The 26,839-nt window shown below is 39.9% G+C and overlaps 1 protein-coding gene across 3 annotated transcripts in view; it reads right to left on the reverse strand.

Moving 5' to 3' along the window:
• The window catches only part of CEMIP2 (cell migration inducing hyaluronidase 2), an 85,936-nt gene that overhangs the window by 8,616 nt on the left and 50,481 nt on the right, over window positions 1-26,839 (reverse strand). For all 3 annotated transcript variants that reach the window (XM_053907806.1, XM_053907804.1, XM_053907807.1), the window contains exons 13-21: window positions 22,920-23,051; window positions 21,655-21,690; window positions 20,532-20,687; window positions 17,758-17,935; window positions 15,152-15,367; window positions 11,008-11,216; window positions 6,839-7,021; window positions 2,505-2,724; window positions 30-128 (exon numbers count right to left, since the gene is read on the reverse strand). In XM_053907806.1, the coding sequence (XP_053763781.1) occupies window positions 30-128; window positions 2,505-2,724; window positions 6,839-7,021; window positions 11,008-11,216; window positions 15,152-15,367; window positions 17,758-17,935; window positions 20,532-20,687; window positions 21,655-21,690; window positions 22,920-23,051 (1,429 nt within the window). The remainder of the gene's footprint in view (window positions 1-29; window positions 129-2,504; window positions 2,725-6,838; window positions 7,022-11,007; window positions 11,217-15,151; window positions 15,368-17,757; window positions 17,936-20,531; window positions 20,688-21,654; window positions 21,691-22,919; window positions 23,052-26,839) is intronic.

The following is a 26,839-nucleotide window of genomic DNA, read 5'->3' on the forward strand; positions in this document are numbered from 1 at the left end:
AGGCAGGGTACATGTCAGATGGTACTTACGGAGATCACAGACAGGTCTCCACGCTGAGTCTCTGCTTTACTGGGTGACTGGAATTGCACGGGGAGGTAGCTTTTATGAGGATCACTAGTAAACACCACCTAAACGGGGAGGAAATTCCCTATTAACGTCAACTGCATCTTCCTTCAAAAGGGCCTCAAATTAAACCCAATTATATCAAACCCAATGGTGTTTTTTCCCCCTTTGTACATATTGCATGGCCTAGAATTCCATGTGTTGATACAGATGTAACACAAGAAGTGATTGTTCCTCACTTTCTGGTATAATCCCAGTCTCAAATAATTGTACTCTTATTAATAAAACCAATTCTGCAAAAGGCTAAGTAAGTGTGCTTTACACTTATAAACACTTTATACAAACAATAGTCACAAATGTTTTTAAAGGTCCTTTTCAGACCAGTTATCTTAAATAGGGACTGAGTCACTCCCGAACTAAGAAGTATAGATGACAAGGATTACCCTGTTCAAAACCTTTTAGCAGGCTGTGCATCACCAGGCTAAATTCTTCTACCAGACTTGCAATGTGTCCCATAAATCAAGCCACGCCTTATGTACGGGCCCCTAACCCCACTGTTCTAGCACATTCCACACACAGTGCAGCAACTTTGCTTTCCCACAGTGCTTCATCTCCTTTCCTGCCAAAATTCTGCCTTTGCAGATGCTGTTCCCTCCCAAGAGTGTCCTTGTTTCCTTCTACTCCTCAAAATCACCCCCAGCCTCCAAATCCCACCTCCTCCCTCCTCCCTAAAGGCTTTCTTCTCATTCTAAAGCAAGCTTCTCACACAACTGAGCACCTAAAGTATATATCTTTCGGAATGGATGTCAACAACTTCCTCACAAGGGCAAATAGTCATGAGACATCATGATGCTAAACATTCAGAAGCTCCACATTTCTTTGAGTCTCCGGTTTGGAGTCAAAAATTCATGTGAATTTTCCTATTTACTCCTAAGGTACATGTGCCTGTTTTTAATATTCAAAACAAACTCATTCCCTCAAATCTCCAAGTAAAAGCGATGTTTTCAAACACTTCAAGTACCATGCAATTGCACCAATATATATCATCGGTATTTTCAAAAAAATAAATTCTAACCAATGTTTCAAGAGCATGCGCACACACACACACACACACACACACACACACACACACACAACAAAGAATGCTAAACATTAAGGTATGGAACCATTAACAAGACAGGCTATTTCCAATGATGATTATTTTTAAAAATTATAATGTTGGAGTCGTAACTATAAATTATATAATCTTGTCAGTAATGAAGAACTTTCTTAACAAATTCAACTTGAAAATTGGGCTGGAGAATTTACTTTTCCACAAAGATTATCTAAAAATGCCACTTTAGCAGTTAAGACATTACATGGGACAGGCAAGGATCTATATAAACTTCTTCAGGTACATGGCTGGTGGGTTGGTGGGTTGGTGGGTTGGTAGGTGGGTTGGTGGTAGAGTTTTAGTTGAGTTGAAGAATAGAGGTGGCACAGGGATATGAAACACTGAAACTGTGATAGTGAACTGCCATTGAAAATATACTTACCATATATCATAATAGGAAGGAAAAAAAATCCCTGCCCTTACTATCACCGATAGGCAAAAACAAACGAGAAACATTTCTGATTCAGTAGGATTGGCATAGGACCAAGAATTCTAATATTTCACAAGTTCCCAGGTGATGCTGATGCTGTCAGTCTGGAGACCCCACTTTGAGAACTGTTTCCCTTAACCCATATTTGTTTCTGTAAAGGTTAAATATTAATTCCACACTTCTTTTTCACTTAGAATTGGTCTGACTTCCTTTAGAAACCCCATGCCCAATTTGAGCTCATATTTTGGACTTTCAATGTCATGTTTTCTTAAGATCCAGAGAGAAACTTTATAATTAAGAATATGTTAGGTGAAGCATTTCACTTCTAGCCCAAGTTAGTTTGTACTTTTAACTACAGACAAATATAATAGCACATGCTTCAAAATTAATCACTTCCAACCTTGAAAAAAAAGGAAATAATTTTCATATCAAGTGCATTTTTGGAAGAGAAATTTTACAGTCATCAATAAAACAACGTATTTTTCTACATCATTGAAATGTAAACCCAATAGCAATATTGTAACAGAATCACACCTGAGGGGGGAAAAAAGATGAGGACCAAAACGTCTATAGTCATCCAGGATAAACTGACATATCACAGGGGTAAGATATTTTTATTATGAATTTGGACTAGTTTGCTTCTTATAAGCATCACATTCTACAATGGGCCACAATTCAGGAGAAACCATGCAATATTTCTAACTTGGCAATACAGATGTTTCAAAGAAAAATGTGCCTATTGCAAAAAAAAAAAAAAACAAACAAACCCAAAAAACAAAAAACAAAAAAACCTCCAAAAACAAAAAAAACTTTTCATTCTTTCTCTCAACCCACAGTCCACTTTTCTTCCTTGTTTACCTGTTGGGTCCCGCAGCCTTGACAAAGCCCGGTGAGCATGGATGGCATGCGCTTGAGTGCTGATGGCTTCCTGTAATACTGAGGATAAGCTTTGGCCATGCAGTTACTGATGTCTTTTGAGTCTGTTGCTGCCTGGATCTTGACTCTTTCGCATCCCTGAGATGAACAGTAACTGTGGCCATCCCTGTGGCTTTTGGCTTTGAGATACAAAAATAGTAACCTGTATAGAACACAAACCAATCCATAGGGTGTTAGACTGACACTCACAAACTAACAAAAATTCCTCAGATCAGCTCATGGCCTAAAGGGACATTCCTTTAATAAAGTAACTTTTCCTTAAAAGAAAATAAATTACAAAAGTAATAAAGTTGTTTCTCATTCCTTTCTATCCTCCTAGGGTCCTAAGTCAAATGTAAAGACTATGTTCAGAAAATATTTTGATAACCCAATTCAGTCATTCTGGAACATATCAAAGCTAATTTCTGGATTAAATTAGTTCAATGGGTAATTTGGGAGGATGGCCTTTGGTTTGGTTCAAAAATTCTTTGGAAAATTTTAGACTTGTATTGAGTTTTAGGATTTTGTAAATTAGTGTGGTTTATTCTTTTTTTTTTTTTTTTTTTTTTTTTTGGTTTATAAATCATTTTGGTTTAAGGCATAAAATTGAAATAATAAAAATAGCAACTGTGACTTGCTTGGCTAAGGCCAAGATATGGTCTCACATCAGTTCCTGTGATGTTTACTAAGAGCAGATGGGCCTGAGGTCCTTCTGTCTGTACTTTGGCCAAAATCAAGTGAAATGAATAGTCACGCCCACTCTGAATGATCCTCCAGCTGCCAAGATGAATGGAAAAGTCACTTCCAGGCAACAGTCCAATGTCTGTCAGCGGAACTGGTGTTTCTGAACCAAGGGGAGACTGTAAAGCATTTGATCAAATGTGATTGATTACTAGAGATTAAGAACTCATATTTTAATAGGAAGTCAGTGAACAATGAAAAGTTGTGATACTGAGGAAAAAATCGGCCATTGTCTTAACATCGATACTTTTAACATATATGCAGAAGGAATGAAAGGGACCTAATTAGGTCTGGGCTTTTTGAGATATAATTAAAAATTGTCAAAATGAATAGAATTAAAAAGAATGAGAACCTTGGAGACTGAGGGATTATAAAAATACCTGGCTGAGCAATCCCTATCAAAATAACAGCAGCATTCTTCACAGAGCTAGAACAAACAATCCTAAAATTTGTATGGAACCAGAGAAGAACCCACATAGCCAAAGCAATCTTGAAAAAGAAAACCAAAGCTGGAGGCATCATAATCCTGGACTTCAAGCTGTATTACAAAGCTGTAATCATCAAGACAATCTGGTACTGGCACAAAAACAGACACTCAGATCAATGGAACAGAATAGAGAACCCAGAAATGGACCCACAAATGTTTGGCCAACCAATCTTTGACAAAGCAGGAAAGAATATCCAATGGTATACAGATAGTCTCTTCAGCAAGTGGTGCTGGGAAAACTGGACAGTGACATGCAGAAAAATGAACCTGGACCACTTTCTTACACCATACACAAAAATAAACTTAAAATGGATGAAAGACTTAAACATAAGATAGGAAGCCATCAAAATCCTAGAGGAGAAGGCAGGCAAAAACCTCTTTGACCTTGGCTGCAGCAACTTCTTACTTAACACGTCTCCAGAGGCAAGGGAAACAAAAGCAAAAATGAACTATTGGGACTTCATCAAAATAAAAAGCTTTTGCACAGCAAAGAAAACAATCAGCAAAACTAAAAAGCAACCAATGGAATGGGAGAAGATATTTGCAAATGACATATCAGATAGAGGGTTAGTATCCAAAATCTATAAAAAACTTATAAAACTCAACACCCAAAAAACAAACAATCCAGTGAAGAAATGGGCAAAAGACATGAATAGACACTTCTCCAAAGAAGACATCCAGATGGCCAACCGACACATGAAAAAATGCTCAACATCACTCATCATCAGGGAAATACAAATCAAAACCACAATGAGATACCACCTCACACTTGTCATAATGGCTAACATTAATAACTCAGGCAACAAAAGATGTCAGCGAGGATGTATAGAAAGAGGATCTCTTTTCACTGCTGGTGGGAATGCAAGCTGGTGCAGCCACTCTGGAAAACACTATGGAGGTTTCTCAAAAAATTAAAAATACAACTGCCCTACGACCCAGCAATTGCACTACTAGGTATTTATCCACGGGATACAGGTGTGCTGTTTCAAAGGGGCACATGCACCCCCATGTTTATAGCAGCACTATCAACAATAGCCAAAGTATGGAAAGAGCGCAAATGTCCATCGATGGATGAATGGATAAAGAAGATGTGGTATATATATACAATAGAGTATTGCTCGGCACTCAAAAAGAATGAAATCTTGCCACTTGCAACTATGTGGATGGAGCTGGAGGGTATTATGCTAAGTGAAACTAGTCCGTCAGAGAAAGACAAATATCTTATGACTTCACTCACATGAGGAATTTAAAGATACAAAACAGATGAATATAAGGGAAGGTAAGTAAAAATGATATCAAAATAGGGAGGGGGATAAAACATAGGAGACTCTCAAATATAGAAAACAAACAGAAGGTTGCTGGAGGCGTTGTGGGAGGGAGGAATGGGCTAAATGGGAAAGGGGCATTAAGGAATCTACTCCTGAAATCATTGTTGCATTACATGCTAACTAACTTGGATGTAAATTAAAAATAAACAAAAAGGGCGCCTGGGTGGCTGAGTCGGTTGAGCGTCCGACTTTGGCTCAGGTCATGATTTCGCGGTTCATGGGTTCGACCCCAATTCAGGCTCTGTGCTGACAGCTCAGGGCCTGAAGCCTGCTTCCGATTCTGTGTCTCCCTCTCTCTCTGCTCCTCCCCTGCTCATGCTCTGTCTTTCTCTCAAAAATAAATAAAGATTTAAAAAATTTAAATAAACAAACAAACAAACAAATAAATAAGTAAATAAAAATACCCGGCTGAACAAAATATTTCCCAGCTAATCATGAATTTGTGATCCCCAGACCATCCTCACAAATTTAGGTGTTGCATTTATTTTTGTGGAAAATCAATAGGGAATGTGGAATTTCTGTCATCTGTAGAACTAAAGTCCAAGTAGGGTGTTTTAAGTCTAATTAGAAATTGAAAATCAGAGACAATTATGGTAAGAGAAGACTTAAGCTGGCCACACTGGCTGCTGGAGGGGTCCTGGAGGGCAAAAGAGCTGCATCTTACTCAAAAACTAATAAGGCACTCGACTAAAACCCGACCTCATTCCCCCATCAGACTCGCCACCCTTCTCCCCATTCTGAACTTGTCTTTCCCCAAACATGCCATGCCACGTTCTTCCATGCCTCCATGCATCTATCCACACTGCTCCTAGGGACACCTTACCCCTCTCTTTTTCCATCTCCTCCTACTGGTTCCTCAGGAGTTAGCCCCATGACTGGGCATCCTAGACCGAGCTTCTGGGTTACCGCAAAAGGCCTACTGAACATCCTGCTACGGGATTTACAGCATATAATCCTCTAGCTCTCTAATTACTTGCTTGGCATGCCCACATCCTTCAATGGACTGTGAATTTGTGGAAGAAATGAGCCTTATTTACATCAGTATCTTTACAGCACCTAGACGATGGCACGTGATAGGAATGTCAGCTCAAGGAATGGATACTAAAGGAGCATGCTACTTGTTGGAAGAGTACAGGAGATCGAGCCTACCATAACCCAAAGGCTGAGAGACTGTAACTGGATAAAAGCAGACAAAGCCAACAGGACCCCAGGTGAACAGGATTAGAATTAAAAAGTGGAAAGATGTAGCCTAGAGAGAGTTGAAAGCAAATATGCCATGGTTATACAGTGGTTTGTTTTTGTTTTTTGTAAACTCAAGGTCAACTTGAAAGATCACCTTAAAGGAAGAAAAAAAAGAGAGCTTTTGCTGAAATATGAACTATATCACATGTAAATAATCATCTTAAGGGTTGTGATAGAAAAAAATTATTTTGATTTTCCATTGGGTCTACTGGTTCTTTACTGACAAGGATAATTTCTCTCTCTAAATTGCCTTAATAGGTATATGGCAAACATCTTCATTTCATTCCTGCTGCCAACTATAATTACGAGGCATTCTGTCTCTAAACCTCTAATAGTGATGAGCAGAGAATTACCCACATCAGCTGCTTTTCTAAACAGCTGTCACATCACAACCTATTCTTAGTTAGGGTGAAGAACTAGTCATTTCACCATTAAAGAAAAATAGCAATAATTCTCATTCACTGGTTGTGCTTCATTACCCCGCGCTGGAGTCAAAATAGAATTTCCTCTCCGACTGCTTTCTCTGCAATTCCTCCAGTGAATGCACAGGCTCATACTCTTCCATTTTGGATAATGAGCCATTATGGCGCTGTAAAAAGCCAAAGGTAACCTGAAAACTTGTGTTTGATGGATAGCAGAGGCCAACTCGAATCCAGTCATTCCTGTAAAGAGAGACAATAAAACAATGAATTCACACTTAGGCCTATATAATTTTGAGTATTATAGCATATGTAAATTTCAGCCATGATTTTTCTCCTCCTTAAATTTCTCCTGTGTACTGAGCCACTAACAGTGAAGTCCTGTACCCCAACATACCAGCAAATACCCTATCTTTGTATGTTCCCCACACTTCTCAATATATATATACAACAATTGTCTGGCTTATAAAAAATGTCTTAGTTTCAACAGGACTTCAGGGAATGTGAATAGAAGTTGGATAAAATGTACTTAGGCACTGCAAGAAGAGAATAAAGTTAAGTGACATGGCTGGGTATGGGGTACACGAAGATGAAGGAGACACTAAGAACCTGATAGCGGGAGCATACACCGGTAAAATCTTTGAACAGAACTTTTTTAAATTTTTTAATGGCTACTTATTTTTGAGGGAGAGAGAGAGAGACAGAGAGGCAGAGCATGAGCAGGGAGAGGGGCAGAGAGAGAGACAGACACACACGGAATCCAAAGCAGGCTCCAGGCTGTCAGCACAGAGCCCGACGTGGGGTTCAAACTCACAAACTATGAGATCATGACCACAGCCGAAGTCTGACGCTAACCAACAGAGCCACCCAGGCGTCCCTAAAGAGAATCTTCTTTAAAGTAATCTCTGCGTCCAACGTGAGGCTCAAACTCACAACCCTGAGATCAAGAGTTGCATGCTCCACTGACAGAGCCAGCCAGGTGCCCCTTCAAAGAATTATTTTGTTTATAAATGTGTTTTGTCTTTTGTTATTGCATTTAGGATAAATACCTAGTGGTAAAATTGCTGAATATAAAGGCATATGTATTTTTAAAGTTTTTGATGCATATTACCAAATTACCATGGTGTTTTTTCCTTATCTGATGTCCTATCTTTAGATATAAAATCAATACTTTCCGAAAACAATTAAAAATATTTCCCTTTTTTAAATCATTTGCTGTTTGGGGGAATTTTTTTTAAGTGATTTAATGTTTTTTTTTTTTTTTTTTTTTTTTTTTTTTTTTGACAGAGAGAGAGAGAGAGAGAGAGACAGTGTAAGAGGGGAGGGGCAGAGAGAGAGGGAGACATAGAATCTGAAGCAAGCTCCGGGCTCTGAGCTGTCAGCACAGAGCCCCATGTGGGGCTCAAACTCAGGAATGGCGAGATCATGACCTGAGTCAAGGTCAGATGCCTAAATAACTGAGCCACCAGGCGCCCCTTCAGGCATTTTTTAAGTTGTGGTAAAATATATGTAACAAAAAATATCATCTTTTTATCCATTTTAATTCCACAGTTCCATGGCATTAAGTACATTGGCAAGGTTATATAAATCACTACTATTCTAAAGAATTTTTTTTAAGTTTATTTATTTATTTGGAGAAAGAGAGACAACACGCAGGGGAAGGGCAGAGAGAGAAGGGGAGAGAGGATCTAAACCGCATTCCCGCTAACAGCAGAGAGCCCAATGCTGGGCTTGAACCCACGAACTGTGAGATCATGACCTAAGCCAAGATTGCCTGCTTAACCAACTTAGCCACCCGGATGCCCCCTCTTCTAAAGAATTTTTAAGGGCACCTGGTGGCTCAGTCAGTTAACGGTCCAACTAATGGTATCGGCTCTGGTCGTGAGCCGATACGTGAGCCGTTCGTGAGTCTGAGCCCTGCGTCAGGCTCTGCGCTGAGCCCGCTTGGGATTCTCTCTTTCCCTCTCTCTCTGCCCCACCCTGCTTGTTCTCTCTCTCTCTCTCAAAAAAAAAAAAAAAAAAAACACTTTAAGAATTGAAACAATATGTAACAAGGCCTTAAAATTATTCATGCAGATTTTACCAGTACTTTCGCTAAAGAATAATTAGAAATGCAGACCAAAAATGTCTAAGAAAAGATGCTCTGTGTAATATCATTTATAATAGCAAAAGGGGGATATGGAGAGGCTGGCAGAAGAAACACTAAATGTTCATGGAGGAAGAGAGTAGTTAAATAAATCTTGGTTTATCTATATGCTCAGAAAACACGTGAGGGCGGAGAGAGAGAACAATACGTTTATAATGTCTCACTTCGATTAGAAGAATTCTAGGGTTTTTTTTTTCCATTTTCCTCATGTTTTTCTCTATTTTCTTTATTTTGTTTAAGGAATACGTACAGCTTTTATCATGTTTAAAGTGTTATTTGCAGAAGAGGCACTGTGACAAAACCTATGACCGCTCCATGATCATATTAAATTTGAGAAGAAAAAAATTATCTGTCTCCTCCTCTTGCCTCTGCCCATGATGTAATTTTTACAAACTCTGAGCTACTTAAGCAAGGAAAGTCTGACTGAACTTCAAAAGCCCATGCAGATTTTTGAAACTTCTGGGCTCAGCCTTTTTTCACTTTATTTTTACTTGCTCAGTATTTGTTCAAAAATTACACGTGATACTTATAGAATCCTGCATACCACGTGGTTGTAATACCTCACCTCAAGTTCGTAACCTGCCAGATATAATTCTTCGGACTACTGATCGCTGACATTTCTCCTTGAGCCTCTGTAGCTATCATTTGTTTCTTTCATTGCCTTCTCCGCTGCTCACTCATGGGAGCGATAATATCATACTGGCTTTTAGGAAACTGCCCCCCAGACACACTGTGAACTAAGGATTAGAGACGAGGAGATAGAACAGGATCCAGGCAACAGATGATAATGGCCTGAACTCAGCCACAAGCATCAGAGGTGGAAAGAAGAGGAGAGATGCAAACAACATTAAGGAGACAGAGCTAACAGGGTTTGGTCACTGATGGGAAGAGATGAAGAAAAAGAAGAGTCGGTGATGACTCCTGGGATTTTTGCCTTGGTTGACTCAGTAGGCAGGGCTGTGATTCTCCAGCAAAGGAACAGAGAAAGCGCAGCAAGTATTATAGGAAAACAGCAATGGTCCAGTTTAGAGGATGTGCGAGATCTAACAGCTCAGAGCCCACTGATATTCACCGATCCTTGGAAGTGACCTATTCAGAGCTGAATTCCTACATGTTCTATGCCTCCCTCTGTTCATTTCAAGTGAGCGTTTTAAGAGAGTTCTAACAAGTCAGAGCTTTATGACCAGCCAGGTGAACAAGCCATTTTGATTTTTTCCAGTACATATCTGAGCAGTTGCATGGAGTCTCATAGGTTAACCATCACATATAAATAGATTGGTTACCTCTACCTTTCAAAATAATCCCATCCCTCCCTTCCAGCATCCTCTGTCACCTCCCCTGAGGCACCCTATGCTCTTAACACGCTGAATCCATCAGTCCCTGAGCAGAACCAGCTTTTTCTCAAAGGTATTGTTTTTATAACAAGACAAAACACTTAGTATCCCTTCCTCAGGGGCACCTGGTGGCTCAGACAGTTAAATGTCTGTCTCTTGATTTTGGCTCAGATTGTGATCTAACGGTTCATGGGCTCGAGCCCCACGTTGGGCTCTGTGCTGACAGCATGGAGCCTGCCTAGGATTTTCTCTCTCGCCCTCTCTCTCTCTCTCTCTGCCCCTACCCTGTTTGCTCATGCTTTCTCTCTCTCTCTCTCTTTTGAAACAAATAAATAATCTTAAAAAAAAATAAATAAACACTTAAAAACAAAATCACACGACTCTCTTCTGCCAAGTCTGAACTTGGCCTCAAAAGTCTTTTCATGTTCTTGATTACCAAGTGCTCAGTTGGAATACCAGATAAAACTTCTTTCCATCTCAGCTATGGGGCATTAAAGTATTCAGCAGACTATATTATAACCTAATGGCTTTCTGCACACAATACCTTGACCATAGACAATAAGAAATGTTTTTAAAATGACAGGATTCAATTGCTTAATCTCATCGGCATAAAATACATACAGCCTCCACATGAGAAGAACAAAGTACATGAAAACTGGCATTCTTTACTCACTACAGAAAAGTGATAATTTTTCTCCACTAAATTACAACTTGCTCAGCTACTTGAAGTAACCGTAAGAGAGACATACCTGTTGAAGTTTATGAGGTATAGAAAAGCAGTCCGTGGGGCAGGTCCATTCCAGTGGATGGTATAGCCCTTTTCCAGCATGATCACAGGCTGGTACTGTGGAAAGGTGGCCTTCTGGTTAATGCCTCGGAGCACCATCGGATAGGAGGGATACTCATCTCGTGCGATGGTCATCGTCAGATTCTGAGTGCTCCATGTCTGGACATAAACCTTCAAAGAACAATTAAGAATGAAAGGGAAGGGGGCGCCTGGGTGGCTCAGTCGGTTGAGCAGCCAACTTCGGCTCAGGTCATGATCTCGCAGTCCGTGAGTTCGAGCCCCGCCTCGGGCTCTGTGCTGATGGCTTAGAGCCTGGAGCCTGTTTCGGATTCTGTGTCTCCTTCTCTCTGACCCTCCCCCGTTCATGCTCTGTCTCTCTCTGTCTCAAAAATAAACGTTAAAAAAAAAAAAAAAAAAAAAAGAATGAAAGGGAAGAAGACTCTTAATTACAGAGAACAAACTGGTGATTCCCAGAGGGGGAGGTGGGTGAGGGGATGGGTGAAATAGGTGATGGGGATTAATACACTTATCAGGGCACCTGGGTGGCTCAGTCGGTTGAGCGTCCAACTTCAGTTCATGATCTCGAGGTTCGTGGGTTCAAGCCCTGCGTCAGGCTCCGTGCTGACAGCCCAGAGCCTAGAGCCTGCTTCAGATTTTGTGTCTCCCTCTCTCTCTGCCCCTCCCTTCCCTCTCAAAAATAAATAAACACTTAAAAAAACTTTTTTTAAAGCACACTTACCATGGTGAGCACTGAGTGATACATAGAATTGCTGAATCACTATATTATACACCTGACACTAACACTGTATGTTAAGTCTACTGGAATTAAAACTAAAAGCTTGATACAAACTTTTAAAAAGAATTAAGGAGGAGAGAGCAAAAGCTTAAATAGCTAAACAAACATTTCCAGCACAAAGTCCAGTGTCTCTACTTTCAGAACAGAGGTTCTGTGATCTGAGCCAGACTAAACGAGTAGAAGCCAACTTCATCGTAAGTTATACTTAAAATGAAGCCCCACTTAAACTGAAATGGTAAAACCAGACCAAGCATTCTGCTAGCCAAGATCTTCATCATCTCCTCCGCCACAACGGGCCAGCTTATTCATCAGAATATAAAGCCTTTGCGGCTTACACAGCTTGTCAAAGAAATACCTCAGTCTGAAGAACACACATCCAAAAAAAAACCCGTAAATTAACATGAAACCTGATACCCTCCAGTCAAATCTGAAAGCCTTTTCTCTAAAACAAGAGATGGAAAATTGAAATATCTTAGAGCTTTGACTTTTCATTTTCCATGACCTACATCAGCCCAAGAAGTCATTTTTCACCCATTCAAAAAAAAAAAAAAAAAAAAAAGGCTTTATAAAGCACTTTACAAAAACTGGAAAAATATATTAAACAGAGACAACTTTGAGAATTCTGAATTTATTCCAGTGGTATTTGAGCCCTTGCTCTGCCAAAACAAAACCTTCCCCAAATGCATCCTCTAAAGAACAAACCTCAGAACAATTTCCTAAAGCAAATCAGTATCCTGTAACAGAATTCCCCAGAAGTCTCAAAACATTTGCAGAATACTGTATTTAATCCACAATATTTCTCTATTTTTCTTCCTGTCATTTCTACAGTTTTGTACATATTGAGCCAGGAAAGCTTAAGTCTTATTTGTGTTTCAACACAATACTCTCCTTTCTGATACCACTTAAAGATTTAAAATAGATGGGAAATATATATTTTGAGATTACTGACTGTCTTCATTTAAATATATATATTTAGTATGTACTATATATTATAGTTACTACAAATAACATACTTATTTTTTTAATTATTATTATTTTAATGTTTATTAATTCTTGAGACAGAGACAGAGTGTGAACAGGGGAGGGGCAGAGAGAGAGGGAGACACAGAATCTGAATCAGGCTCCAGGCTCTGAGCTGTCAGCACAGAGCCCGACGTGGGACTTGAAACCACGGAACTGTGAGATCATGACCTGAGCTGAAGTCGGACGCTTAGCTGACTGAGCCACCCAGGCACCCCATAACATACTTATTTTTAAACACAGGTTTATATTTAACCTGTAGGTTATATATAATACATATTGTTTTTAAAAATGTTTATATTTAACCTGTATTTATTTATAGGTTATATAAATATCATATATATACATGTATATATTACAAAATATAAGTTAAAATAATAAAATATTAAAACTACATAAAAAACAAGTTATATATAACAGGTTATATATAATATATAATGGGAGATAGATAGATAGACAGATAGATCTCCTCCCTTCTTCCAAATCCGGGAAGATATGAGGTAGCACATATTACCTTAATTCTCCTATGTTACCACCTTTTTTCCTGAGCCCCTTTAACCCTTGGGTTAGCAAAAAACAAGCATCCCATTAAAATATATTTACAAATAGCTAAGTAATTGTTATTCTATCTTGAGATCCAGGTGTTCTACCCTTTGCTTAAAGACATAAAGTCTTCTACAAATATCTGCAGATCTGGGCCCCCAGCCCAAATCCAAAATTCTTAGGAAAAAATTTCTGACCTGTGGTCCTACCATTCCCAGAGCCTCCTAGGAAGTATTAGATGACTTATTTCTTTCTTCATCCTTCAGTAAAAAGTGAATTACTACTCTGCTTTATAAGATAGAAGGATCAGGTTCACATTCTCAAATACGCTTGAAATCCAAAGGGTTGACAGATGCATTTATAATAATTTTTTATTTCCTTGGTGAGTACACACCACTTTCAGACAGACACATACACACGAAACTTAACTAAAACTATAGCTACAAAAAGGAGCTGAAAGCTTTTTGTTTTAATTCTAAAATTTCTTCTTTTTTTTTTTAAGTAGGCTTCGTGCTCAGTGTGGAGCCCAGTGTGAGACTTGAACTCACAACCCTGAGATCAAGACCTGAGCTGAGTTCAAGAGTTGGATGCTTAAACGACAGAGTCACCAAAGCACCTTGTAATTCTAGAATGTCTATAGCTTCCTAGGTATTGATAGGTTACTTAGTTTTAGCAGGCAATTCTGATTAGGAATAAAATGAAAGGGGGGCACCCGGGTGGCTCAGTTGGTTGAGCTTCCGACTTCAGCTCAGGTCATGATCCCAGGGTTCGTGGGTTCGAGCTCCATGTTGGGCTCTGTGCTGACAGCCTGGAGCCTGCTTCAGATTCTGTGTCTCCCTCTCTCTCTCTGTCCCTCTCCCACTCAGACTCTGTTTCTCTCAAAAATAAACATTTAAAAAAAAATTTTTAAAAAGAATAAAATGAAAGGAAAAAAGAAATTACATTTTAAACCATGTTTTCTTCTTTACTAGAGTTAATTCATTTTTTCCTTGTCCTTCCCAGGACTTAGGCAAGAATAACATTTTTTTTTTTTTCCATATTGGAATGAGAAATCCCACAACAAAGAAGCTAATACTCCTTTAAAGTAAGTCAGGAGACTCCTTCCCATCTTCATCCCTCTGCCAGATTCCCTAATTTAGTAGAGATAATGACCCTGAGAGCAAAGAATAAATACCCCTCTCAGGGGGCACAGCTGTCGCATGACAAGGAAACCTGGCCTAAGACTCAGGAAATATGGGTTCTCACGCCAACCATATCCCAACTATATTTAACCAAGGGCGAGTCGTACTATTTCTGTTGGACCCACTTTTCCACCTGTTTAATTAATTTGGAGCAGTGGAACCTTAAATAAAACTGTACGAGTCCATGGGGCACCAAAGTGGCTCAGTCCATCAAGCGTCTGACTCTGATCTCTGTTCAGGTCGTGACCTCACTGTTTGTGAGTTCGAGCTCTATGTCGGGCTCCATGTTAACAGTGCAGAGCCTGCATGGGATTCTCTCTCCCTCTCTCTCTGCCCCTCTCCCGGGCTTGCTCACATACGCTCTTTTTCTCTCTCTCCAAATAAATAAACTTAAAAAAGTTTGTCTGAGTCCATGACTCCTAATGATTTTATTTTTCTTTTTTCCTAAAGGAAGCTCATGCCTTGGAAAGTATCGACCATGCTGAGGGGCAGAGGAGTACTCCTTGTGGAAGTGGTGCTGTTAGGAGCTGGGTAGGAATCAGGCACCAGAGAGCATTCTGGCCTACCTGGGCATAGTTCCCGCTGCAGACCACTGCATTCCATTTGGTAATATTCACGCAGCTTGGGTGGCGGATCAGGTAATTGTCGATTCTTCCCACATACGCATCCTTGTATCCTGTCACAGAGCCGTCGATGTCGTGGAATATGGAGTTCTTATCACCATCCAGCTCACAATCTTCAAACCAGGGGCCAGGCTTCCCAAAGAAGACATTCAGAGAGACCTGCCAGCAGTGAAAGACAAGGACATCACAAAATGAAGGCTTCTGCATTCCTGGCCAGCGTCCCCTGCAAGGATCCAACTGCATATCCCTTACAACTGCTTTGAGGTCAGAGAAGTTCTGAGTCACAGTTCATAGTTGTCAACCACAGCACCCAAAGTTTTCACTTAATTATGACATGGTTCGTTGGGGGCAGGGGGGGTGGTGGTGGAAATTACAAAGCCTTGCGGAGTTCAAGTGGCAAATGTTAAAAATATAGCTGGTGTTTCCCTTTATCTTCCATTTAAAAACTATGACCTGCTCTCCAGACAAAACTAACCTATGGTAAGAGAATCAGAACAGTTGTGGGGAAGGGAAATATGGAGCCATGCATATTTGTTAAAAATTATAAACCTGACACTTAGGATGTGAGCATGTCCCTGTATGCAAATTATACCTCGATTAAATAAAGTCTGTTATAAATTCTATCTTCTGAGTTAGTTCGTCATTTTATTTCACTCCAAATGCTTTAGTTCTTGTTCATTTGACTCCTTACACCCCCCCCCCCACCAAAAAACATGTACAGTTTCAAATCAAAACACAGGCCAAGTGTTGCCTTGGTATGCTGGGTGACCAATGAACTCACTCAAATCTGCTAGAAAGTGTATGTTACTTTCTCGTCAACATAGACCAAACCCAGCTCAGTAATTTTTATATCAGGTAGAGTTAATTTAAAGCTTTTATTAAACATGTAGTACACAACTGCAAAGCAGGCTGCAGATTACATGTTTTATAGTCTTTAGCTGTTTCTTATTAGTGGTAAATTATTCATACTATTCAAGGGGTGCAGACACACCTTTTTTTTTTTTTTTTTTTTGACAGAGAGAGCACAAGCAGGGTAGGAGTAGAGAGAGAGGATCCAAAGCAGGCTCTACACTGACAGCAGCAAGGCCGATAGGGGGGCTCAAATTCACCAACCCTGAGATCATGACCTGAGCCAAAGTCAGACACTTAACTGACTGAGTCACCCAGGTGCCCCATCATGCTCAGATGATTTAAAGTCAAACTGAACGTCTAAATGATAAGCAATTCAATGAAAAATCATTGACGTCTGGGACACATGGCTGGCTCTAGGTTCTTAGTCGTACGCTTTTTTTCTCATTTCCCTTGTACATCCTGTTGTTAAACCTAAGAGAAGTTTGGGCATGTTTCCCACTTTTCAGGGAGCACAAATGTGGCAAACCATTCCCTTTACAGGCTGTTCCCAGGGTGTGAGCACCATCAGACCTCCTGGATGATGACCACCGCGTTTGCACGGCAGGGATGTTAGAAGTCGGAACTCCACAACCAACACAACACCTGATGAACTGTTTCTCAGAACGACTGTGTCATCGTCACTGCAGCTCCATGTACGGAGGTCTGTGTGCACAGCAGGTGAACACCCGGCCTCCACACTGGAGAGCTGCTCCAAAGACCGTCCTATTTATTCATGTGGGAAGCTACCTGCTAGTGTCGCCCTCCCTCTTCCCCTGCAGTCATGCGGTTGAAAAGAGAGCCAGCCAACCAAGCTGGCATCCCAATTTGCACCTGTGCCTCTGTTTCCTGCCTCAGCCATTCTGGAAAACCAGATGCAGGCTTTGGTAAACTATCTCATGTTCTATTTTAAACTAGGCTACCACAGAGTCAGCCCACGGACGTGAATGAGAGAGGCATGAGCCCTTCCTAGTCGTGGCTGCCTGTGGAAGCGGCGAGCGAGATGGTCTGAGACCCAATCTCCATGTACCAAGGTCATTTTGGAACTGGCAAGATGGTGGAGGGAGAGGTACGTAACCTTACTGTCCTGTGTACTAACGGTACAGGGGTCACCGATGAAACTACTAAGAAAACAAACGATTCCTGTGGGCAACTGTACTGCAAACAATGATTTCTCAGTCTTCTTTGCAGTCTTCATAAAAACCTTCCGACAGTTTTTATCCATATTTGCTTTATACCACCCCAGGACTCCTCTTCTTCCCCATCCTTTTATCCTGTTTCCCCAAAAGAATAAGCCCCAGACAAGTAGAATACCAGGCAGAACTCAAATCACTTCATAGATTATCACAATGAACTCCCCCAAATCCTCTGGTTCCTATGAAACTCTACCATCCTCAGTCCCGCGCTATCATTTTAAGACACTGTCCCTTTCGAGATATCACTTGAATGTCAAAAATACCCCTGGTCACATGGGATCTCTGTTCTCACCTTGAACTCAACGGGACAGCGTGCATGGAATGAGGAGTCTCTTTTGCATGTATTTCTCCTCCCAGCTGTAAAGACTCGTACGAACACTTGGTTCGTGTGTTTGTCTCTGGGGATGCGCTACCCCTCTTGCTCCTGTCGTGGTCACCACATAGGTACCGTAAGAACATACTTACGTGTGGACCAAACTTCACGAGGGAGATGTTATTCCTGGGAGTTATCTGCCAGGGATTCTTCACAAGGAAGCCGATAGCACTGGTGTACCTATCTGGAGTTGGCACATATTTTTTGAAAGTGCACCTGGTTAGATGAATGGGCCCGTCATAAATCTGAAAGCCTCTAATTGGGAACGTCCTGTTGAAATACAAGATTGTGTTTAATGTGCATGGGCCCATCCCTGCACCGGCACGTCACTTACAAGTTTGTTTTATAAACACTGTTGAATATCTCATACACGCTAAGCACAATTCTAGGATACAGCGGTACCATGACAAAATCCCCGAGCAAAACGGTGGAAAAAGGCAAACAGAAAAACAAGGATAATTTCAGGCAGTGAGTGTTGTGCAGGCAGAGACACGGTAATACAATAGGTTGGGTAGAAGAGAGACGCTGTTTTGGACAGAACGGAGGCCTCTCTGAAGAGGTGATTTTTGCTTCCTTGAATCAACTCAGTCAAGACCTTTTATTTGGGAACTCCTATACTTCGGTTTTGGTTCCAAAATCTCTGGCAGGAGAATAAAAGACCAATCTGTGCTTTCACAGAGAGAACCTCCTTTCAAGCCACTAAATGATAGTAATAAGATGAAATGATACACTTAAAAGCATAAAAGTGTAAATCCTCAAGGCTTACTATGTCAAAGGGGTTGGCTGGATTGAGAAATTTGGTTTATTCATTTTCCTCCTTTCTGTTCAAACACAAACTCCTTAACCTACTAATCATATATCATTAATTATAATTAAGGTACAAAACCCATAATATTCTGGATCCCTTAGGTTTCTCCCCCTGTTAAATTCTTTAACGGCACTGCAGAGGATTCCTACAGCAACATCAGTTTACAACTTGGCAGTGTTTTACAGTAAAAACATACATGCCAGCAAGAAAATGAAGTAGCCTGCTTAAAAATCTATGCACCTTGATGAACGTCTAAGGATATATCCCAAAATGGCTCTCTCTCATAGAAAAAGTTGTAAAGATACAGTAAAATAAACACTGGATCCACTGACCAAGGAGGACTCTTTGTTGTAGAAAATCTTCCTTCATGAAGAAGCGATAAGAATTTTGAAACAAATCTGAAGGCCACATCGAATCAAAATTTTGTACACCTGAAACTAACATAATATTATATGTCAACTATACTTCAATTAAAAAAGAAAAATGGAGGGGGTGGCACCTGGGTGGCTCAGTTGATTGAGCGTCCAACTCTTGATTTTGGCTTCGCTCATGATCTCACAGTTGTGAGATCGAGTTCCATGGCGGGCTCCACGCTGGTGGTAGGGCCTGCTTAAGATTCTCTCTGCCCCTCTCCTTCCTTTGCGCCCTCCCCCACTCATGAGTGTGCGCTCTCTCTCAAAAAAGAAAAAGAAAAAAGAAAAAGAGAGAGAGAGAAAAAAGAAAAAGAAAAACACTAGAGGCCAATGTCAAGTGAAAAGAATGGAACTGGGCACCATCATACTGTAGCCAAACGCTAGCCGATATACAGCTATTTTTCATTACACATTAGAAGAGACAGCTACAGCCCAATCTTGACAGGCACATCACAGCGATGAAGGCAGACTAACAGGGTTTGAATCCCACCTCAGCTACTTTTAGTAAGCTCCTCATTTATAAAGCAGGATAATGATAGTACCTACCTCACTGGGCTTTGCGAGGATTAAGTGAAGAATAAAGTATTTAGAATGGGGCCTGACACATGGCAAGCACTTAATAAACGTTAGCTATTAAAAATCCACGAAGTTTCTTCCCTCATGGCTTCCACAGTCTGACTAACAGGAGGGCTACACAGAGCGTAGCTTATAAGGGCATTCAGGATTTCCCAACAACAAGCAAAGGGGGAGTGGAACCAAGCTCACTCTTTGCCAGAGGCTAGTAAAAGCCCTTTTGCCAACACTCACCTCGCTGCCCCTCAAAGTGAGCAGTCTGTGTGGCCCATCCCCCTGACCCATCCTAGCCCAATGCCTACAGTGTATAACTTTAAGGGAACTGATGCTTGATGAATTCTGGCAGCGGGTCCAACATAAGACCTTCAGAACATGAGTTGTTCTCTGTTTTTCTCACAAGTAAAATGAGGACAATTCCAAACTGGGTCTCAGAACCGAGGTATGGGTTAATTACTTACTAGTTCCCTAAAAGCTCTAAAGTATCTTTCTGGTGCTAAGTACTATTTTAATGACTCTGTGATTATTTTGACAGAAAACATGCCAAAAGTCTGCTCTGTACAGCTGAAACACTGGTAATTACACAGCCGTGGTTCGGTTTTGAGTCAGCTTTGGCATCTATCAACTCTTATTTTCTAGGACTTTTTTCAATAAGTTATTTCCTTTTTCCAGTGGCTATTTCTGCAAACCCACCTCACAAATTGAGGCAAGAGTGACCTAACGTCATAGTTTACAGTTTGGCCACTTTCTGTGGCTCAAGAAAGAAGAAAACAAAAAAGTCAGCAGCTTATATAAGGCCTTAAGCAAGAAATGAAAAACGAGATAGTTTCCTTCGTTAATTAATAATGAAATCTAAAGTGCTTGATAGTTAATGCTCCAAAATTCCAGAGTCTACCCAGCTGTAATAGTAATGATATAATAATAATAATAATAATAGTAATAATAATAAGATAAGGTGGGGAAAACCATCACAGAGGGAACCAATGCACCCAGGATTATTGCAGAAACTTCCGATAAGGGTTAGGTTTTCATTTATTGTTCAAATTTAACAGTCTACTGCTAAAGCAATGCTTACCTGTTCCTAGGTAGGGTCCGAGGCTTCTGGTCTATTCCTCCAGTGCCTACATATTTGTTCTGACCACCCTGAAAGCCATAATTCCTGCTCTCCCCAACAAAGAGAGATTCGGATACCTCCTGGCTGGAACCTTCATCACTGGGGAAGCTTCCATCACTGTTAAAATGAGAATAACCGTTACCTCCCACCTCCAGGAAATTTAAATTGGCCCTCAAATCCAGACACGCCATAACTTAAAAGCTAAAAATTTGCAAAACAGATAGGAGCTTTTTCTAATGCATATTATCAAGTCATCAAAAAGTCCTTCTAAGCTGTGAACATACCTCGTATAAATTAATACATGGTTTGCACATGAAACAGGTGACATTTCATTTAACAGCAACAATTGATTATTTTAGTCTGCAACAACCGTATTGTACATGGGGGATGAACTTGCCCTGAGTTTAACACTTAGATGACAGTCATATTTAAGACAGTACCCAAATAACTCTTGTCTGGAGAAAAATATGTAACATTAAAAGTTCGGTTCTTAAAGATCACTGCAAAATTAGACCAGGTTCTAAGAAAGAAAATATTTAAATATTTTTTTAATGTTTATTTATGTTTGAGAGGAGGTGGGGTGGGGAGATACAGAATCTCAAGCAGGCTCCAGGCTCTGAGCTGTCAGTGCAGAGCCCGATGCGGGGCTCAAACTCACCGGCTGTGAGATCATGACTGAGCTGAAGTCGGACACTTAACTTAACCGACTGAGCCACCCAGGTGCCCCTAAGAAAGAAGATATTTAATATGCTCCCAACTTTTCTTCCCTTCCTCTCAAGTGTTTTCTCCTAAGCAAAAAAATATGACAGGCCAATCCTTCTACAGAATTCCAGCTATATTAACCTATGACTTTGGTGCGAATTCAATTAATTAAGAAAAATGTATTTTGGCCCTCTAGTGGTATCAGGAAGTGGGTGCTGTTTTGTTTTTTCAACTGCCAACGTAATGATAGAACAATCCATGTGTGATCAAACCCACCCCTCCCCCGAAACACACACACACACACACACACACACAAAACCAGGGCCGTTTTACCTTACAGCTTTGAAATAATCAGATAAGTATTTTAAAAACAATTACAAACCTGGCAAAGGTCAGTCCTATTCCATTATCTGCAAATCTATGAGAAAAGAGAATAAAAGAATATTTAATTTATCACCTCATGTAAGAGATAATTTCTCTCAATATTTAATTTTTGGGAAAATCCAGGAGGTTCCAATAATGTTTACTCCCCAAGACCACAAGAAAATGTTTCACTTCCCAATAACTTAAAGCACACACTCCACAGTGAAGGTAGCGTTGCTGATTACCGGCCACATGACCTTGGGTAAGGCATTCGCCTTGACTCTCTCTCAGTTTTCTCACCTAGAAGTTGAACCGAGAACATAACCTTCCTCAATGGATACTTGAGGGCATTGAACATACTAATTAATGCCAACCCTTTAGGACAGTGCCTGTACACAGTAACCAGCACACAAGTGTGAGCTATATTATTTTTATGACTATTTTTGAAAACAATTAGGTCATGGGATTCTCTTCCAATTTTTCAACATTAATACCCAAGCTATTTCTACAGATTTAATACAAAACTAATTTTTTGCATGATGAAAGTCAGAGGTGACAGTAAAATGCCAAGAAGCTAATGTCAGTGCCAGTTGGAAAAAAAACATGTTTTTCTAGACTCTTGAACCAAATCTTAGCTCAACATACATCAGACTTCTAAAATTATGCAAACGGGAAAAAATTAAGATGCTTACTGCCTCAAGTCGTATTAAGCCATAAGTCAACAGACTTAGTAAGGTGGAATTCACGACTTGTATTTGTAATGGCAGTGGGAGAGCAACAGAAAAACTTCTGAGTTTCCAAAAGGAAGGGAAAAAAATCCAGGTAGTTTCAAAATCTTTATTTAGCTCTCTGACATAGACGATACTTGTTATATAAAGTTAAATCCGCAACTCCTGTTCAATCTCATCAAAAAACTCTCGTGTCACCAGATGAGTTCAATTCCAATAAAAGCAACAGAAAGAATGATTCCAAACATTTGCTGCCTATGAGCGCGAGCAAACACTTCCTCAGAGCTCACCCCGTCTGTTAGTAATAATAGTAATATGATTCCAGGGGTGCCCGCTGGCTCAGGTAGGAGAGCCGGTGACTCTTGATCTCGGGGTCGTGAGGTCCAGCCCCACATTGAGTGTAGAGATTACTAAACATAAATAAATTTTTAAAAATAATAATAATATAATTCCAGAAACTATCACTGTATTTTCAGCATACTGGGTTGTTTAAAATTGCCTTAAAAAAATAAACACATAGGTGCCATCAGATAATGACTGTGTAGAGAATACCTACGCTGAATTCTGAACGACAATGTCTCCCCCTCTGACCCAAGCTCCATTGTCATTATTTTTAAAAGAAATGAGCCTGTCAATTAAAGCAGCAACACGTGGCTTTTCAGGGTCCGCATCCTGATGAGGCCTAAACCTTGGAGTTTAAAAAAAAAAAAGAAGAAAAAGGACTTTTTAAACAAGCATTGGAAATCATTTATTTTACAATTGTAAGCTTAAGTGTCAGAAGGCAGGATTTACATATGACCAAGACAAACAAAATCTTAATGAACAATTTACAACTTAATTATTTGTATTTCAGATACTGAAAAAAAATTACATTTATTTATAGAAGTTTCCCAAGAACTGCTTTCATATTTTCTTATTGTTTTAAAGCAACTTACATTATAGAAGAGGACACTACAGAACATTCTAAGCACTAAAACCATTTCAAAACAAATAAATAAACAAAAACCTCAGACTAGGAAATCTGGTATGTTTTCACAAATTCTTAACTACATGGCACTAATATAAACACACTGAATAAATTCATCAGGTATTTTAACATACATATATGCAAACTAGAGTATTATTTGAGTTGTGTGCTAGTGAGATGTTTTAGATACAGAGATAAAACTAGTTCAATATTTAAAATGCCTAAATTTAAAACAGAGTGTATTTAATTAACTTGTTAATTACAAAGACTGAATTTTACTTCTTCTTTCTCTTCCTTCTACAACACTTACAAGGACCTTAATGAAAAGGTCAAAAAAATTGGTGTCAAACCACTATATAAATCAAATAAATAATTCTATAAAGCCACCTGGTTTTTAAATGTTTGTTTATTGAAAGAGAGAGAGAGAGAGAGAGAGAGAGAGAGAGAGAGAGAGAGAATCCTAAGCAGACTCCATGCTGTCAGCACAGAGGCCAACAAGGGGCTCAAACTCATGAACCATGAGATCATGACCTAAGCTGAAATCAAGAGTAGGACACTCAAGTGACGGAGCCACCCAGGCGTCCCAAGGCCACCTATTTTTTAAAAAAGATCATTTCTATCTTAATTTTTACAAAGCTGGGGGGTGGGGATGGGGGAGAAACAACTAGATAATTTTCCAAAAACCAATTCAGCAAGCTGAGATTTTCAAACCATGCAGTCAGGAAATACCATTTGTACAAATGCCATTACCATAGTTGCTGGCACGGTAGATGCTATCATGGGAGAAGACGACATGCACAGAAAACAGCAAGTGAGAAGGTCCTTAGGCATGAGTGAGCTCAGCCAAGGAACAAACAAATTGGCTGGAGAGTAAGAAGCATGGGGCAGAGGACAGAGAAGTGAGCATATGCCAGGCAATGTGAGGGCCTAGGGAGAGCAGGACACAAGGCAGGTGATGGTCAAAGAGTACAAAGTTTTAGTTATACAATATAAATAAATTCTAGAGGTCTATCATACAGCACAGTGCCTTAGCTAATAATACTCTATTGTGCACTTAAAATTTGCTAAGCCAATAGATCTTAGGGTAAATGTTCTTATCACAAAAACATAAAAAATATTCTTAAATTTTTTTAATGATAACAATAAAGGAAGGTGAGAAAACTTTGGGAGATGATGGCTATGTATATGACCTTGATGGTGGTGATGGTTTCGTGGGTGTATACCTATCCCCAAACTCCCTGAGATGTATACATTAAATAGACACAGGTTTTTAGACGGTAGTCATACCTCAATAAAGCAGGTGGAGAGGGAGAGGGAGAGGGAGAGGGAGAGGGAGAGAGAGAGAGAGAGAGAGAGAGAGAGAGAGAGAGAGGGAGAGAGAGGGAGGGAGATGGACAGTCTTCAGAAACATGGAATCAAGGAAGTGATACAACTGATTTCACTTTTTTCTTATAAACTGGTACTCACTGCTACTTGGTGAAAGGACTGTAGAGAATGGACCATAGGAGACCAGTCTGGAAGCTTTATACCTGTCCTTAGATTGTGTACATGACCCCTTACACTAAAGAGCTCTGACCTAATAGGTGAAATGTCTGACTCTGGGCCATCACCCACTCTCTGGTAATTGCGGTTGCTGCCAAACAGCTTTGCAGTCATTACGCAGTATCAAGCAGATGGAAGAGTTCTGGAAAGAAGACTACACAATGTTCTACAAGAAAGTTAAAAAAAGAAAAAAAAGGATCCTAAAGTAACACTGATTCTCTGCTGTAGCCATCTCACCTTTTCTGAAATTCCAATCCATATACATCAATTGTTGACTGCTTGCTTGGATACCCTTTATTTCTAACCTCTTTCCCACTTGATCTGTAGGCGATAGCTAACTTTCCCAATTTTTCACCATCCTCATTCACGAGCTTTCAGCACACTTTCCAACCTCCCTTAATTGGCCTTGGCCTTAAATACTACCTGGTTTCTGTGCTCTTTCATTCCCTTAGACGAAACGTCCCAATCTGACACCAAGAGCTTTCTTGGGTTACAATTTCCCTTCTTTGGATGCCTATAATTTCACATCTTGAAGACACACGAAAAGGCTCATCTGATTAACTGTTGAGTCAACTTTCCCTTTGTTGTACAGACTAAATATCTTCTGGATCCCATGAGCCTTATGTTTAATTCATGGGCTTATTACTCATTGTGTTAGTTGTTTTATCATTCTTACTCATGTCTGGACTGTACGAATGTACGTGGGCATATTCTACACATGAGTTTATACAAAATTAAATATATACACCAACTGCCAAATGTCTTATTCATCTTCCATAATCAGTTCTTTCCAGTAACAACTTCTAAATGGAGTCTAATTCTCACTATGTATGCATTTATAAACTGGTAAGACAAATAATGAAGAGCAGAGGAAAAATTACCATTATCATAATATACACACATACCCAGTAAAGAACTTCTCAGGCCATTATGGATAAATTGTTTTACTGTCAAGCCTGATTAAAGCATCAATGAATTTCTGAAATATATTTTCTCATTCATCCATTCATACACACACACAATTTTTTAAGGCAGGGAAGAGAAAATCAATTGTGTTGTGTTTAAGCATTTTTCTATTAATACTAAGCAAAGTACACATTACTAGTTCTACCAGTTAAAATAAACTCTTAAAAAGCAGCCGTGTCCTGTCAGCAAAGATTTCTTTGTTTTGCAAGTTAATATCCTCTTCTTGGTTCATAGTCCACTGTCATCTCTATGCTTCTTTTTCTTTTAAAGTTTATCTCCTATCTTCCCATTTCATATCTTGCTTAGCTATTAGGTGTCCAGTAACTTGTGTTTTATTTAAATAACGTCCAGAGTTTCCTGGTTTCTCAAATGTCATCTGATCATTGCTTTAAAATATTTCAGGCTCAACTTGACCTTTAAGTAGTCCTGATGAGTAATTTTACTAACTGTACTTTCTCCAGTTTTCTCTTGGCCTCGTGCCTTATTACTGTGTCGCAAAGATCTTGCCTCACACTTAAGTGGACTTACCAACCTACAGTGAGGATCCTATCTTATTCCCTTGTGAACAGTAGGGCCTGGTGTCTTTTTCTTAAATATCTATCAAAAGAGCCTATTAAACCTAGCACCCTTTAGAAACTATAAGTTGGTGGGGCGCCTGGGTGGACCAGTCTGCCAAGTGTCCAACTTTAGCTCAGGTCATGATCTTGCAGTCTGTGAGTTTGAGCCCTGTGTCATTCTCTGTGCTGACAGCTCAGAGCCTGGAGCCTGCTTCAGATTCCGTCTCTGTCTGTCTGTCTGTCTCTCTCTCTCTGCCCCTTCCCCGCTTGCACTCTGTCTTTCTCAAAAATAAACAAACATTAAATTAAAATAATAATAATAATAATAATAAAGAGGGGCGCCTGGGTGGCGCAGTCGGTTAAGCGTCCGACTTCAGCCAGGTCACGATCTCGCGGTCCGTGAGTTCGAGCCCCGCGTCAGGCTCTGGGCTGATGGCTCGGAGC

Source organism: Panthera pardus, unplaced genomic scaffold, assembly GCF_024362965.1.
Source record: "Panthera pardus isolate Hobbes unplaced genomic scaffold, ASM2436296v1 HiC_scaffold_20, whole genome shotgun sequence".
NCBI lineage: Eukaryota > Metazoa > Chordata > Mammalia > Carnivora > Felidae > Panthera > Panthera pardus.